This window comes from Stegodyphus dumicola, chromosome 2 (genome assembly GCF_044657685.1).
Source record: "Stegodyphus dumicola isolate Sdum_Otavi_A_Nest chromosome 2, ASM4465768v1".
Lineage (NCBI taxonomy): Eukaryota > Metazoa > Arthropoda > Arachnida > Araneae > Eresidae > Stegodyphus > Stegodyphus dumicola.
Window position 1 is genome coordinate 140,575,851 of NC_140769.1, and position 17,998 is coordinate 140,593,848.

Sequence of the window (17,998 nt, forward strand, 5' to 3'; positions counted from 1 at the left end):
TTTGAAAATTGTGCACTGAAGTAGTATATGTTCTGAAGCTATCAGATAACTTCTTATTATATAAATAATTAAAAAATAAGCTATATGCTCTAAATTACTTTTAAATGAGAATAAATAAATGTAATGTGTACAATTCAGAGTAGCGCATATCTAGATGCAAGCAGGAATTAAAATCGAGATCAAATAGCTGCTGTTTATATATGGGAAAAAAGAAGGGTTAGCTTAAAATTACATGCTTTCCTTCTAATTAATAATATATTTATTAAAAAAAAATCAACACTTTCTGACTACTACGGGTTACGCGTTTTTAAACTTTGCATATAACAAGACAGAATTCGTTTTTGGTAAATTTCCGCTCTTTGTAAACATCGCAACGTGTAGCAGAATTGTAGCGCCATCTTGCGGTCAGTCGGAGGCCACCGAAAGCACATAAGAATATTTTCACACTGGCAGGCCTTGAGCATAGTGAGAGTGACTATACCTTGAGTATAAGTTGGCCTTGGCGAGACTGGACCTCGGCCTGTGACGTATAAGTCACGTGACAGAACACATTTCTGTATATTTTGAACGTTTGGTATGTATGTTTCAAAAGTTTGACGGATATTATTTACTTTGATTTTTTTCCTGTTAAATGAGTCAGTGCACGCCAAATATGGTAATTTAAAGCAAATCCAGAGCATTTCGAAACAACCGTTGGAAGTTTTAGGATTTCGCTGAAAGCGGAGTAGATCGTTATTTTTGGGAAGCGTTCAGCACAGTACCGTTTGTTTCAGTCCTGAAAGGTTTATTATAATGTGAGCCAGTCATATTAAATTTTTTATAATATACATAATTATTTTTAAGTGAATGAATTAATGTATTCGGTTTTATAATATTCGGTAATATGAAAAGGCCATAACTCTTAATAATAATAATAATAAAAAAAAAGAATGAAAGCCATTCAAAATGGAAATGTTTTTAACATTAAATACTTTATTTTGTTACATAATTTATATAAATACATCTGTAGCCTTCTTATAATGATGACAGTATTGTGATCTATAGTATCACAATTAATTATTAATCAAAATGTAGTTTGTTACATTTTGTGATTTTACCAACTTCTTTAAATAGCATGCTTATAACAAAAGATTCCTTACTGTATTTTTTCTTGCTTGTTAACAAGAAAGTTTTATTGAAGCCTACTGATTTTAATAAAATAATCCTGCAGTTGCTTTTTAAGTGTTTTCAGATTATATATGTCTTCTGTGCGAATAACTAAGCATATTTTAAATTACATTTGATTCTGTTAAATGCATTATTTTTCTAAGAACATATTAACAAAGCATTTGAATATTTCACTTTTTAAATTTAAAAAAAAAATCTGATATTACAAGCTAATATTGTGAGAATTATTATTCAGGAAATGAATAAATTTAAATGTGCCATTCAAGATGGTAAGTTAAACGTTTGACATAAATTTACTACATTTAATTTACCAACCAAATTTATAGGATGAATCTGAATTTTAGCATTTAAGTCATGATGCTTAAAAGATGAGTGACAACTGAAAGTAAAAGATTTTTTTAAATCCTTTTAGGTCAATTTAATGCTTTAGATTTTCTGCTCTGATTTGTTTGGCTAGTTTTCTTTTGAGTATTCATTATTTTAAACGTAATTTATATTGTAGGTACAATTTTCTGTTTTGTAAAAATATCAATTCAGCATGCATACTGATTATGATTATTAGGTAAATTGGTCAATACTGGGTATTTTAATATAAAACCTACTGAATTCTACTGTTCATATTTAAGTATTGCTTTCTGTCCTAATATTACACTTAATATTATTATTCTGTGATAATTAATGTTGTGAAAAATTTATGATTATGGTTGTATATTCAGTATCATTTTCAGTTGTAATGTCACTTTTTTTTTTAAAATTTTCAGTTGGAGAAAACATGGAAATGTCATTAGATAGTAAAGAAGCTGTAAACAGAGTATTGGATGTAGTAAGTATACAGTCTTTCATGAAAAGGAGGAAAAAACTTGATATTCCATGTCCCACCTGTTATACAATTTCAAAATAAGCTTCTGCAAACTGTTACATTTTAAAAAATTTGTTCATGCATTCCTTTAATCAAAAGTACTTTGTGTAAAGTGCAGAATAGCACACTTATGTGTTTGGCGCTTTTTACAAGAGTAAGAAGAATTGGATATTTGCCAATTTTCTTTGACTTTTTAAGTGAAAATAGGTCATGTGTACATAGATAAAGTCAAAGGAGTGCACAGTGCATTTTTGTGCAATTCTGGGATGTTTTTTAAGTGAAAATAGGTCGATGTGTACATGGATACTGAGTATGTGCAATTCTTAAAAACATGCCAAACAGTGGGAGATTCTGCACTTTCCCCAGTACTTTTTGCAATTACATCCGTAATTATATGGCTGCAGTGAGCCAGTACACTTCTTTTCATTGATCTTGAGAGCTTTATCATTCAAGCATCTGTCTCCTCATCCAAAATTCATAGTATAGAAATCATAAACAGAATAATTTCAACTAATGAAATTCCATGTTAAAAGTGTTTCAGAAGTATATGCAATGAAGTATATGAGTATTTCAGAAGTATATAAGTCACTGGTATCCCAGTGACTCGGCATTGCTGCAGGTAATACTGAGTAAATATGCCATCATGTGAACTGCTAAACTCTTTTGTGTAGATTAATAAATTTAATATCTGATATGACATTCATTTGGAGTGATTGTATATCATGTTATCAGACTATTATTATTGTCAAACTGTAAAATGTTCCATCATGTTAACGGTGTTATTAGCAATTTGTGATATTTTAATGTATCTAAATCTACTAGACAATAATCTGTTTTACTACAAGGATTCTATTATAATAGACACTTAGTCAAAAAATATCTGATCTATTGTCTATATCTGTTGAATAGTTCTGTTGTCTGATGAGTTCATGCTAATACTTTTTGATGAATGAAGACAGCTGAAACATATTATGCAAGACCAAGTAATATGTTCAAGATATCCTTTATGCAAGTTCCAATTAATAGCTTAATCTCTTTCCTTTCTTTTCTTGTAAAGTTAATGGACTGTTATAAACCTACCATAAGTAATGAAAACCGTGTTTTATTTGTAGTAAATTATTAAAAACCTTTTAGAAATTATTTAAACCTTTAAGGAAACCTCAAAAGATATCAATAAAAGGAAAATCATCTTTAAGGAAACAAGATATCAATTCATGAGTTTCATATTCTACCTAAATAGGAAGAATTGCCCTTTGAAGTAATTATTTATGGAAAGTGAAATTAATTAGTAGCTACATCTTGAATAACCCAATCTTTTCTTTACTAAACACCTGTAAAAATTTGCATGTAGCATTTATTTATTAAGAAATATAATTAGCAAATTTTTCTCTAGTCGACCATTTTGAACTGCTGATTTTGAATATCAGATACGTTTAATTTCTGGAAAAAATAATTTGTAAATCAATGGCCTATCAATTGCTTAGTTTAAACTTTTGTATTTGTGCAACTGTTTGATACCTTGACAAATTTGGCAAATTTTGCTGAAGAAACAGAATATTGACTTATAAAAAGTCATTTATTACATGCATATAGATTTCACATTTTAATTAAATATTAAATGCTCCCAAAAATGTTTTTTGTTTTTGTTTCTTTTGTTTTGATGGAAGTTATGTGGCAATCTCTTTGAGAAGAGGGTAATTATGTATTGGGTTGAAACATAAGTAATGGTCGTTTTTTTAATTAAAAAATTTTTATTTTAACAAAACAAAAAACAAGAAATTAGTCAATAATATCCGAGTTTTTGGATTTTTCCCGTAGACCCATGATGTCGAACTATACTCATTTGGCTACTACCCATTCATTTGGCTAATTCTCAAGTGGTTTGATGTGCGTCTTCATGCAGAAGCTGATTCGAACACTCTTCATCAGTTTCATTTGGTCATCTGGAATGAGCAGCATCTTTGAGGTCGAAATTTGCATTTTTGAATTTGGCAAACCAATTTCTTGCAGTTCGTTCAGGCAGTGCACCTTCTTCATACACTTCACAAATCTTTCAGGCTGCATTGGCACCTTGATTAAACACAGAAAGAAGAAAGTGTCAAAATGCTTATTTTTGTCGACTTAACACTCAATTTTAATGATCTTAAATATAACAAAAATTAGCTTAGACAAAAAAAAAAAAAAAAAAAAAATATCAAATACCATCTTGTAGAGGGAAAGATTCTGTTTCGAATAACACAAAACGTTATGCCAATACATTTTATTTTTACCCCATAATTTTAAACACAACATAAACAGTCACTTATGTTTCAACCCAGTATTAACATATGCACCTTGGTAAAAATCAACAAGTTTTCAGAATTCATGCCAAACTTTAGCTACCATGCACATAACAATTCTTCAGTTTTAACTAGTAATATTGCCAATCCCAATGCATTTATATTAGTATAATCCAAGTTTCAAAGGTTATGATGGGCAATAAAAGATGTTTTTTTTCCCTGTAACTCAGTTTTAAAATATGTGTTTGTGGGATTTTCACGAATTGAAACAAACAATGATAAGATTTCTGCAGGATTACTGCATGTTGCCTCAAATTTCTAAGGGAAAAATTGCTTTGAACCTGTGCTTAAAGTGATCGCTAAAAATTTCCAAGAGAACAAAAAAAAAAAAAAAAAAAAAAAAACGCCACCTTTTAGTAAGTTTATTGGTTGATTTCTTATAATAATCACCAAATTGTACCAATGTGATTGTGCTAAATACTTCAGCAGACATAAGAGATTCAAAGCATTTATTGTGTTTAGAGGATTTTCCAGAAAAATATTATATTCCTGGAGTTTTATATTGAGTGTAAGACAAAAAATATCATAACTAACCATTGTAACTTGGTTCAACTAAGAAAACACATACAAACTACTGCGTAAGGGGAGGGGTGTCTTTGTGGATGATTGGTGGTTGTCTGGTAAGGCTGGTGTGTAAAGATACAAGGTAAGCCAAAACTGTTCCATGTTCTTCTGTTTTTATGATGAAGTAATAAAATGAATTGTTTATTATTAAAGAAGTAAACAAGGAGGTTCAAAATTTACAAATTTGTTATGTAAGAATTACAACAAATCGCTCCGACTTACTCTGAGATGACTGGTGATAAGATTGCAAAAACGCAAATATTTAGTAATATCATTGATACAAAAAATTTCTTATACTGGTATTGACAGTAATAAATGAATATTATTTAATAAAACTAATGACAGTAAAACTAAAATATTTTTTAAATGAAAAATTTATTAAAATAAAACTAACTTGAGAAATATAAGACAATAATTAAGGTTCTTAGAAAATAACTGTAATCTAAGACTAATTTGTTTACAAATAGCTAAGTGGATAAATACATGGAGCCCGGTAAGTCGATACTCTAGCTGAAATCCTCTTGAATGAGCTGCATAAATGATTTCTTCTTTTTGCTCATGCGTAACCTAAATACGAGCCGATTTAGTGTAAAATATTCACTATGAAGGCCCTCATTTACTTAGCCTTAATCAATTAATCAAATCAAAATGCAAACTTATTAATGATATAAAAATAATTTGATTTTGAAACTATGACAGAAATACCAATATCTCTTGTTTTACAGTTCACTATTATTACTTAGCAGTCATATTATAGTATCAAATTTATATAAGACATAAATGATAAGCCATTTCAATGAACAGAAAACATTTTGAAGTAAATCATTTAAAAATATTTATGTGTGTTATCTGAATCAAATTTAACTCATTGAATGCCACGAGAATTTATAAAAATTTGTTAGGCACAATTTGTTAGAAAATAGTCGGAAAATTTTCGGAACAAGTTGCCACATTTTGTGATACCTGCGAAGAATAATCAATTTTATGTTAACCATGTTTCAGTAAAATCAATTAAAACAATGTAATTTTAGTTTTGTATTGTATTTATAATTGTCAATCACCGGCAACTGACACAGGCTGAACGGAAAGTTCAGTGTTATTAACCGGTGACTGATATGACACTCAACATGTTAACAATGAAAGCAATAGAGAAATTGAATATATTTTGCCTTTAAAAACTAAAACCTGCACACATAATACAGTGATTAAATTGATGCAGATCCTTAGATCCCAAGATCTTTCAAAGATAATTCACAGGTATAATTTTCTTCTTTGATATTGAAATTTGGATGCCAACGTTGAGTGTATGTTTTAGCGTTTCCTGTTTTTATTGTTAGTGGTGATGGAAAAAAATATGTAAGGTCCATACTTGGTCAAGTTAAAAAACAAAACAAAACAAAACAAAAAAAAAAAAAAAAAAAAAATGGATAGTTTTTCAAAATAGGTTATATTTTGAAAAAAATATTAGCAATTTTGCCAAGACAAAAATTGAACTTTGTAATACCATTTACATTGATGACATTACTATTTATATTATTTTAGTGGTACTTACTATTTATCACTGTATCATTCACATTTTTTATTTAAAAAATATAAACCATTATTTGCACAATTTTTTCTGAAACATATAAAGCTATGATTAAGAATATAAACGTTAGAGTATTAACATTTTAATATAATTATTTTAGATGACTATTTCAGTGTATAGATAGAATTAGTTTGACTTATCTAGGGACGCAAATTTATTTCTTTGCCTCATGGGGAAAAGTATCTAGGCATAACTCGGGTAGATACAATTGTTCCACACACAGATCAAAACCCAAGGGCATTGGAATACCAGATAATCATGGTGCTGGTGCCAAAATAGTGTAGATGTGAGAAGAAATATGCTGTATTAATGTCTTGGCATTCTACTTATAACGTGGTTGTGCTTATAACTGACTATATGTGTGTGTGTTATACAGGGTGAGCCAAAGTTTGTTAAAATTTTAAAAATTCATAAGAAAGGAAGAAATTATGATAAAGAAGTGCAGTTTGCAAGAAAGGGCTCACAAGGAAGTTGGCATTTGAAAGAAAGAGACTTACTTCATGACACTGTATTGTGAAATTTGTATTTTAAAAAAAAAAAAAAAAATCTTTATCATTAAGTACAAGGTGTTTGAAATGGAACTATTATGCTACCAGATTAGAACGTAATTTACTTCTAGTTTTGTTGCAAAAAGTCAGCTGCAGAATATCACCAAATCATGTGTATAGCATTAGGTACTAATGTTGTATCATATGACAGTGTGAAGGTTTGGTACCGAAAGTTCAAAAACAAGGACTATGACATTCAAGAAGCAGAGTGCTCTGGCCAGCCTACTGATGCTGTGAGAACTTATGGAAAGAGATCAATATGCAAATACTTGAGAACTTGCTAATGAGTTAGACACTGGTGGCATGACCATTAGTCGTGCTATGCATCGTATAAACTCAACGTACAAGTTCAATCGCTGGATGCTGCATGATCTGACTCAAGCAGATAAGGACAGATGTGTTCGGCCCTGCACTAATCTGCTCAAATATCAGTGCAAAGACAAATTCTGAACTGGATCTTCATTTGTGATGAAAGTGAATTTCTTTTAACAAACCAGGCCGAAAAGGGAGTTGGCCTGCGCCTAGTGAGCCTGTTGGCTGCGTTGCAGAGTGCAATTTGACTAACAAAAAGATCATGCTTTGGTGGGATTGCCATGATATCATCCACAAAGAGTATCTGGAAAAAGGTAAAACCCTCGACAGTAAGGTATATAGCAAGGATGCTAGTCCATGGTGATGTTGCTATCAACGAAAAACATTGGAGTTCCACTGCAAAAAGGTAATGTTCCATCAAGAAAATGCAAGACCATGTGTGTCTGCATTCTCCGGCTGTACTCTGTAGACTCAAATGGGATCTTTTGCCACACCCACCATATAGCCCTGACATTGCTCCTTCAAACTTCTACCTTTCTTCACACCTGCAGCTACATCTTGCTGGTGCTATCTTTCACTCTGCACAGGATGTCCGAAATGAGGTTGATCTAATTTTGGACTCGAGGCCACTAAGTTCATGCTTTGGTGAAGCATGAACGCTTTGGCTGAAGGTTTTGAAAAACTACGAAAACATTGGCAGAAAATCATAGTGGTGATTAATATCCGCACTAGAGGTACTGCTTTCATGTTTTTTTCCTAACTTTAATAAGAGAATTTTTTGGTGGAAAACTTTCGTTACAACCAGATATTTATAAATCTGCATGTAATAAAAATTTAAAAAAAAAGACGGATGTTATTTTAATCTGCATGGAAAAATAGGAAATGCAGATTTACAGTAAATTTAAATATGTATGAAAAATATATTTCCCCCCTTCAAAGCTATCTTGATGATTCTGTTGGTTGTCAATAGCTTATTGATTTCTGCTGTTACCATTTTCCCCCTTTCATTCTCCCACAATGGGAAAAAATATAATGCCAGTTTTAGGCTAAGTATTTTATATTAAGAATATATATCTTTATTTTGATATAATTTTTCTTTTATATTAACTTTTAAAAGCATTTTCTTCAAATTAAAAGTTAACATACTTCTTTTCTTTATAATCTAATTACAATTAAATGTATGTTCTGCATTTTTAATACTCAAACCAAATTTTGTTTCAGCTTTATGAGTTACCACCAGAATTTGCTCTCCAGTACATGTCTAACTGTTTTGATATTTGTGCAACAAGAAAAGCCAAACGCAAGCAAAATAAATTGGTTCGTTTAGTTTGCATGCTTTTGCAGTCTGCGATAAGAAACAAACTTATCAATGTACAGGTATGTAATCTTTAATTAATTTCAAATTTAGAATTTTAAATACATGAAATAAGCATTAAAATTATAAATGTAGTTGTAAGGTTAGTTACTAACCAAGTAGATTACCAAAAAACATGTGAAATATTTTTCTGTATATTGTATGTATTTTTCTCTTAGATTATTTGGTTGATAACCATGCTGATAAATCTCAAATGTGAAAAATTATATTGTGGCACATTCCTATTTTGACAGCCGCTGGATTTTAAATGCTGCCAAGAATAGTGATAAAATGCCAACATCATTCCTGATGTAAATTTGGCAAAATAATGGGAGTAAAACTCTGACTGCATACAAAAAAGAAAACAGTACATATCTTTTGAATTAATTTTAAGATATGTATTGCAGTCCGCAATAAGAAACAAAGATATGTTCTGTAAGATGATTACTACTTTGTGTAATGTTTTTTCTATTTTCCAATTCAATTTGAATAAATCTTGTATTCATTATTATTTATGAGTCATATTTGAAAGTTGGATTGACATTTACACTAATAATGTAATTAATTTATTTATCATGAGAAAAACTGTGAGTAGGCTGCCTATTAAACGTGTTTTCTTTTTTAAAAAATAGTTAGTAGTTTTTTACATCCTGACAACTGAGGAACATGAGAGACATGAATAGACTGTGTTTTAAAATATTTTCTTGATTTTTTAAAAACAAAGTATTAATAGTTTTTACACTGGTTATCATAAATTAAGGAAAAATCACAAAAATAGCAATATCTCCCTCAAAAATAAGCCAAAACGTGTAAAATTTGAATATGTTGCCAAGTAAGAGTAGCTGACTAAAACTGCGATATGCAAATTAGTGGCGCTGCTTTTGGAATACATCATCTGCGAGGAGCATAAAAGTCCATGTTTGAGAACAAGCCCACATATTTCACTGTGACAGTGACATCAGAAATCTGAGATAGCTAATTCGTAACAATGACCTCCAGGCATCATTTGCCTGCAGAACTGCGATGGAGAGCCATTGGGAGACTAGAGGCAGGACAAAGTCAAACAGAAGTGGCCAGATGGCTAAATGTGAGTCCTTCTGTGGTTCATAGACTTTGGAGGCAATTTCAAACCACAGATTCGGCATCTAGGAGGTTCATCCAAGGACGGCCAACTGCTACGACGAGTGCCGATGACCGATATTTGACATTATGTGCATGCAGGAATAGAACCGTTACTCCGACTCTTCTTAGATCCTCCCTTGCTGCAGCCACCAGGAGGTTCGTGTCAATGTCAACTGTGCATAGAAGGCTTTACGACGGTGGTCTGTATGCGAGGAGACCAGCCATTTGTGTGCCTCTCATGTCACGCTGTATGGCGGTTCTCTTTACTGATGAGTCCAGGTTTAGTCTAGAAAGCGATAGTAGGTGTTATTTGATATGGAGAGAACCTAGAACCCGTTATCATCCGTCAAACATTCGTGAAAGAGATGCGTACGGAAGGAGCAGTGTCTGTGATTGGGGTGGCATCTCTTTGGGTGGATGCACAGACCTCCATGTCTTTCCAAGGGGAACCGTGAATGCTCAAATTTATAGAGATGACATTCTTGATGTTTATGTGCGCCCATAAGCCGGGCCGGGGCAATAGGTGATGCTTTCCTGTTACAGGACGACAACGCAAGACCACACAGGGCTTGCATCGTAGATGATTATCTTCAACAGGAAACAATTACGCACACGGAGTGGCCAGCTCCATCCCCGGACTTGAATCCTATTGAGCATGTTTGGGATACTTTAGGGAGACGTCTAGCTGCTCTCAATCTGCCCCCTCAAACCCTTGTCGCGCTTGCAACTGCTTTGCAAGATCAATGGCTCTCGCTTCCTATGGAACTGATAAATCGCATAATTAAAAGCATCACACATCGCTGTATGTGGTGTATTGCTTCTAAAGGCGATCATATTCCATATTGAAGGTACTTTCCTATAGCAAACTGACACTTGCGATTTGTTCATTTTATACATGTGCTAATTTCTATACTATCATATTTGTCTGATAATTTCTTTTTATGTTATGGATACCTTACTATGTGTTGTATATTGTAGGTAAGTTTCATAAAATTCTACATGTAACGTATTCAGTAATCGTGATTTTTCCTAAATTTATGATAACCAGTGTAATTTACTATTGATTGAAGAAGACGTTACATCATTCTTCCAAGAAAGAGGCACTGTACTGCCCATTCAAATATTTGAAAATGGCCATAATATGAAACTGTATATAAACAAAAACATTTAGAGGTGCAATGTAAAAAGATGCAAGCAGAAGAAAAACACATATTCCAATAGCTGGTTAAGTGGCTTAAAATAAGTTTAAGTTATTTTAAGTTAATATAACTTAAAATAAGTTAATGCCACTTTGGTTAAGTGGCATTTGTAATAGCATTGTTTATTTACTATTGGCCAGAGAAATCAATATGGATTAAGTGGTGTGAGAAACAACTGAACTGCTGTCGTCAACAGTTTCATGAGAGGGATATGTTCTCTACATTTAATCTGACAATTAAGAAACTGTGGAAACTGAAAACCCTTTATTCTGGTGAAGATTCTTCCACAAAAATTTCTGGCAGGTTTCTCGGAGAAATTAGCGAGTGTTTTTATGTTCAAGTTTCCAGCCACATTCATGGCAAAAATTGTGGATTGTGTACAATAGTGCGACGATTTATTGAGTCTCTCGTTCAGTAGATGAAATAAACTGAAAAAAGCAGGGTATGCTCACTTCACTATGAATTATAAATTTTATTTTATTGACCTGTTCATAAATTGTTGAAAGACCGGGGCTGCACTGTGTGGCAAATAAAAAGCAACGAGGCATAACTCATCATCATCTTGAATCACATTTTGTAGAATTTGTGTGGCAAAAGTCCTTTAGGCAAGATAATTTTTTTGATGCCATACTAAAAGAATCGCAGAAATGTGGCAGATAGGAAATGTATGTGAAAAGTAAAGAACTAAGTGATTATCTTGGTGGCATTCTGTATTTCTGGTCATATTTCAAGTTATAGATAACTGCTAATCTAATAATTAAAAAGAAATTTAGAAGAGACATTAGTTGATTGATTAATAATCATCTGCTTGGTTTTGTTAATGGCAAAACTGACCAACAGATGGTACCAATGAAGGTTGAAATTCTTTCCTGCTCTCCTAAAATAGGGGCCCAACCTGAGGATTTGTTCTCTTGTACCATGACAATCCAAATGAGTAAGACAGAAATGCACTTTTGACCTCCAGGATTGAATTTGGCTTCTCTGCATGGCAAGTGAAGTCACCAGAGTGGCTACCTAGCATGGCTTCATTTGGTAGGCACAAGATTTGGCTTGTGTATAAGGTGTGGTAGCACATATTTTTAATGCAATTTGCATTACCAGAAAGTGAATGTTTGGAGCTTTAAGTGTTGAAGTGAAAGAGAAGATACAGAATTTTGCTACTTCCTGCGTTTGGAAAGTTGTGAAATATTTTTGTCTTGTAGTACTGAATTTGTTGAAGTTGAAGTTGAATACTGAAGTTTCTTCTGGTTTATATCAGCACTTTTTCAGTGTGTATGTTTCCACTTCTATTAACTTGTCTTAGATTAATGAGCTCTGAAAGACTGTTTTATATTCCTTTATTGTTCTTGAAAACAGAACTCTTTTCCTGAATCAATTTGTGTGAGTTTTCAGTTTCACTGGAGCAGTTCACATTACATTGTTTATTCAAAATCACACTGTTACCTTGAATTTTCATTGAAAACATGGAGGTTAACAATTTTGATTTAGCATGCCTGTGTTAAAATACATCAAAAATTTTTTTGAGAGTTACCACCAAGTATTCTCCTTGCACTTAAATATTAAATCTGATGCAGGCCAATCCAACTTTCAGTGCCCCGAATTCTTCTAAATAATGAAAATAATAATAGACTCCTTTTGTAAAATACAAAAAAGAACAACCAGTCTAATTTTTTGTAAATGTATACTTCTAAAAACCATTTTTCTTGTAAAAATTATTTATCCAGCTTAATAGGCATTTTTTCAAATGCATTGCCTTGATTACTTAATCACTTTACAAGAACAATGTGACATGTGAATTCAATAAGAAATACAGCAATGCGTGATTGTTTTGAGACTTTATCACATTATGACTGATCTAGTGTTGAACTGGATATAAGATTTCAAATTTTGAGGGCAGAGATTATCTATGTCAGCTGGGGGAACCATCTGAAGCTTGGTGGCCTTTCACAGTTTTAGAGATCATAATTGAGGCCTGGGCATAATGAGGAATTTAGTGTCATTCCAGAAAGCAATTTGTATCATTTGGAGTAATATAACAAACATGTAGATTGTAATGTTTCAATTTTTGACATTGTTGGAAAAATCTTGGTAACTTGCTACAGAATCAACTATCCAAAATTGTTTTTGGCATGCTGATCTAGCAGATACTGATGGAAAGGAATATGAAAATGAGAATTTGCTTATCTGTGTGGAATTTCAGTATTTACAAAATGTGGTGTAAAACTTCGCTAGAATGACATTGTTACATGTGAAGATCTGAACAGGGAACATATTGTGACAGAAATTCAAATAAAATGTGCTGATGTTGAAGGACACACAGAAAGCTAATTTCTGCCACTGTACTCTTACATAAAATAAGAGGTTAATTAAGAGATAGTTTTATAATTCATTTTTAGTGTGTTTTAATGTTAAGTTATTAACAATTATGAATGCATATTTTAGAAAGAGGGCTTTGAACCATGATTTTTATGCCAAGTAATTTATTCCTAAAATTATTTACATATAACAAAACTGAAAAAGAATTGAAAGTGTGTTGAATAATTGCAATTAACTATTTATATGACTTTTTGAAAAAAAGATGTGACAATGTGTTTTTTTCTGTATTTACTACTAGTCGTTTTAACCTTATTTTGTGAGATTAATGTGCGGTGGGGGCAAAAAAGACAAACCACAGGTCATTAGGCAATACATTCTACCTTCATGCAGTTGACGCAACAGTTTGGTGGGATATAACACCAAACTGTTGCGTTAGTGATCTACAGTGTCTTGCACATAGTATCAAGAAGCAATATTCTGTCATTGTGGTAATCCTCCAGCATCCAGACCCATACTTTCTTCAGGGTTTTTGATCCATTTGGTAATAATTGCAGAGCCTACTAATGACACTGCGATGCACATTCACCTCTCTTGCGAGAGCAGGTTGTTTTGCACCAGCTTGCAAATCCTGACAGCCTTCCAGCACATTTCATCGTGCAAATGATTCTTTTTATGAGAGCCTGCTTCATGCATCACTATTTTGCAACCATGTTTGAAGTCATCCTATTATATATAGCATTATTGGTTGTCTCTCCAAGAGGACTTTAACACTAACAATGAGAAAAGATACTGTCCACAGTTATCTGTTTTATACGATGCTAGTAGTGCAGTAGAAACATCCTATGACCAAAGTTAATAATCAATGGCTTTGAAAATTTGACAATTGTGTGAAGTTTTCTAACGTGCATAAGTATGTTAGTTTCTTGATAAGCTACCCATGGTAGCATTAATACCGACTGGCAGATAGCTGTATCTGCTTTGTCAATCTAGTCTGGTGCTGTTTAAAGTAGAACTATCTAATCTTGGTTTATGAATTTTGTTGATTAATGTGTGTTTTTAATCTCCTTAGGAAAAGATGTTCCTTTAATTAAAACCTTGTTTTTAGGATCTATTCATAGAAATTCAAGCATTTTCTATAGAATTTAGTCATATACGAGAAGCAGATGCTCTCTTTTGGTTCCTCAAGGAAATTGAAAGTGGAAAATAAACACCTGGACAACCTACACCAGATGTTCAACCACACTTATGGAAACAGTAAAATTTTTACTGTGTGTGTGTGGGGACAAGTCCAAGCGATGTAGCAGAGTATTATGCATGTTCCTTCCCTAATAAATCCATTATTTAAGCTTTCTACACCGGTTTTACTGTATAATATAGATCATACATAAAAGATGTTAAGTAATACTCTTGTAATGTTAAATTGCATTTAATAATAAAAGTTCACAATTTTGTTGATAAAGTGTGGTGTTCAAATAAATGCAAATTTCTACAAGATTTTGCTTTTTTTATGAAAACTGAAATAGTTTTACATTTACATGCTTATTATTTTTTTTTTCATTACTTAAAATCATTGAATCATAGCGATTGGTCGCTAGATCGACTTTTGGCAGCTACATTTATTAAACTTTGGGATTACCCTCAGATCATGCAGTGGAAAATGGCAACCTGTCTTTGAATTGAATGATTAAACAATTCCACACACAGAGAGAAAAAAATCTGGTGACTTTTTTTGGGCAACATAACATGGAATTCGGATTTCAATTTGTATAAAAATCAGACGGTACTTTTTTCTAGAAGTCTGCTAGTTTCAAGCCAATGTTATTCACATTGAAAGTATGTTTATACAGTTTTTGATCGAACATTATAGATCATGTTGGCCCTCTGTTTAGGAAGATGCCATTTAAAGTCATTAGAAATTGCATGCTCAAACGTATCTTAACAAAGGAAAAGGATATATGTTTTACGTCTTCCTAATTTAATTGGTGATTTAACTGGTCATGACATTTCAATGATAGTTAATGAATTGAGAAAATAGCTATTCCTATTACAAACTGGGTTTTTATGCATATTATGCACCTGTTATGGTTAGTCTTGAAAGAAGTGAGGCAACCAGTCTGAATAGCAAAAGGAATGAATCATTATGGGCTGCCCATGTCACTTAATAAATTTAGCAGCAGAAAAAGTACCTGTTATATTACTGGTAAATAAAAATCCCATTCTGAATAAAATGTTTGGACTATTGTTACAAAGTCTTGTCAATATGGTCAAGAAATTGAGGCAATAAGTACATAAACGTGGGTATAAAGTATTAGTGGCGATTAATCTTTGGATTATGGTAACTTGGCGATTTTTTGGCGACCAACCCTGCTACAGCAAACTGCTAGTTTTGTTTTGGATGACATTTTGTTTTCACGAAGTAAAGCCACCTTTTTTTTATACACAAAATTTTTTTCCAACAATCTAACAATCTGCTAGCCGAATTACGCTTATGCTAGAACTTTTATGGAACAAAAGTGCTTAATCATGACGAAGATTAGGTGCGAAATTCGGAGAAAGTGCAGAATCGCCCACTGCTTGCCGAGTTTTTAAGAATTGCACATACACGCTATCATCCATGTACACGTCGACCTATTTTCACTTAAAAAACACCCCAGAATTGCACAAAAATGGCATTGCGCACACTCTTGACTTTATCCATGTACACTGCTAAAGTCCTAGCTGGTAATCTTTATCGCCTTACCAAAATGTCACCAAACTACCTGTTACCATATTCCAAAGATTAGTCTTTTGGGTTTTTTGAGAAAGCCAGTCAGAGAATTAATATACCATTCGATATTTTTTGAATAAATCTCTATCTCTACTCACAACAAAGGATAGAGAGAACAGTCATATGTAGCATGTAAAGAATTGCAAAAACAATTTATAGTAGTTCAGTGTGAGGAATTTAAATTGCTCAAGAAATTGAAGATATTGGTCAAGAAATGGATTGATTGGTTTCGTAGAAAAGATGTATAAAATAGTAGAAATCCTAAATACGACTGGATCACTAAACAGCAGAAAGCTTTACGAGCCTCATACAAATAATGTCACCTTTTAACTTTGTTAAAAAATGAATGTTTTGTTTCTGTACAACAAAACAAACTCTACAGAGTATGTTAAAAGCTATGACTTTGTCAAGCATAAACAAGATGTTACGAAGGTGGATTTTCCGATTACTTTTCTTCTACATAAGTAAAATTGACTACTGTGATAATATTAAAATAAATGTAGCTTTTATGTTTACCTTACATTTCAGGTACAGTAATAACTCCCAGTAAGGGACACCCACTGGACGGGATGTTTAGTCTCTTGATAAGAAGTAAATACATGCCTAATTCAAAGGGACTGGGACCAACAGAATTGTCCCTTACAGGAGGCATTACTGTTATATGCAAATGTTTTTCTATAAATTCTCTTTCATGTTCCAATTGTTTCCACCTCAAACTTTCCAATTTGTACTCTTATGAGATGGGCAGGCATAGTGTCCAGCTTAAATTGCTTATCTAAATTTTCCCATCTTAAAAAGTTATCACACTCTAGTTTAAAAGCCACAACAGTAATAAACAACGTAACATTTCATAAAATTGATTGTATTTTCTAATTACCTTTCTATTTGAATAATTTAACCTCTCGTATATATTTTTAACCTTAATATTACTAATTTTCCAAATAGAAGTAAAATTTCAGTTTGAAAAAATTCAAGTCTTTTATAGTGGATTCTTGTCTCTACAACTATTACTTTTTTGAAAAGTGACAGAAAATTCAGTGTATTTTTAATGTTTTGATTGTGAAATAAATTGCCTAAAAATTCATTCCTATGAATAAATTAAGGATATATTGGTTCAATCATTTATGGTTTATTTTCATAATAGACCTCATAAAATGTTATATTATTTGCTATTATTTAAAAAGGAAATATAGTACAAAGTCTGAGATCCAAACTCATCAAACCTTTAATGATTCTGAATTTTAGATATTTAAATTTAGCAAGATAACCCATTGAAATTATAAAATTACAAATATGAATTTTAAAAAAATGATGCTAAAGGGGACCAAAATAATAAAAAAAACTTTTGTTTTATTCAAATATTATATATTATTTATTTTTTGTTTAAATATTTCTTTCAACTTAAGCAGTTTTGCTTTATTTATGTTAATGCTTTCACTTTAATTTTCTAGCGAGATATAGTTTCTTGTTTACCAAGGTCTGTTGTTCAGGTTATGTAATTGCAGGGGCGTTGCTAGAGGGGGGCATCTGTCCCTGGGTGCAGAATCCAAGGGGCGCCAAACTGATGTTACGACATTTTAGAATTAAATGTTTTCCATCCTTGGCAAGCAGTAGGGGGCGCGAAATCTTCAGTTGTCCCTGGGTGCTGAAAACCCTAGCTACGACTCTATGTAATTGCAGTGTTGGAATTTCCAGTAAATTGACAAATGAATTCTTCCATGTCATCCATGTCCTCATTATCTGAAATCTCATCAACCCGCTCTGGTGGAATTTCAACAATATCTATGGGGCTATTATCATCGTCATCGTCAGATGCAAAAAAATCATCAGAATTTACAGTTTCTTCTATTTCTTTTAAAGAAA

At 32.2% G+C, this 17,998-nt stretch overlaps 1 protein-coding gene across 2 annotated transcripts in view; it reads left to right on the forward strand.

The window, feature by feature from the left end:
- Positions 1 to 445: 445 nt before the first annotated feature.
- The window catches only part of LOC118196916 (NADH dehydrogenase [ubiquinone] 1 alpha subcomplex subunit 7-like), a 64,522-nt gene continuing 46,969 nt past the window's right edge, over positions 446 to 17,998 (forward strand). Inside the window, exons 1-3 of one of the 2 annotated variants that reach the window (XM_035368383.2) lie at positions 446 to 574; positions 1,929 to 1,990; positions 8,599 to 8,754. In XM_035368383.2, the coding sequence (XP_035224274.1) occupies positions 1,940 to 1,990; positions 8,599 to 8,754 (207 nt within the window). In that variant the 5' untranslated portion in view covers positions 446 to 574; positions 1,929 to 1,939. Of the gene's footprint in view, positions 575 to 595; positions 795 to 1,928; positions 1,991 to 8,598; positions 8,755 to 17,998 lie in introns of those variants that run through there. The other variant, XM_035368382.2, reaches the window with a different exon arrangement.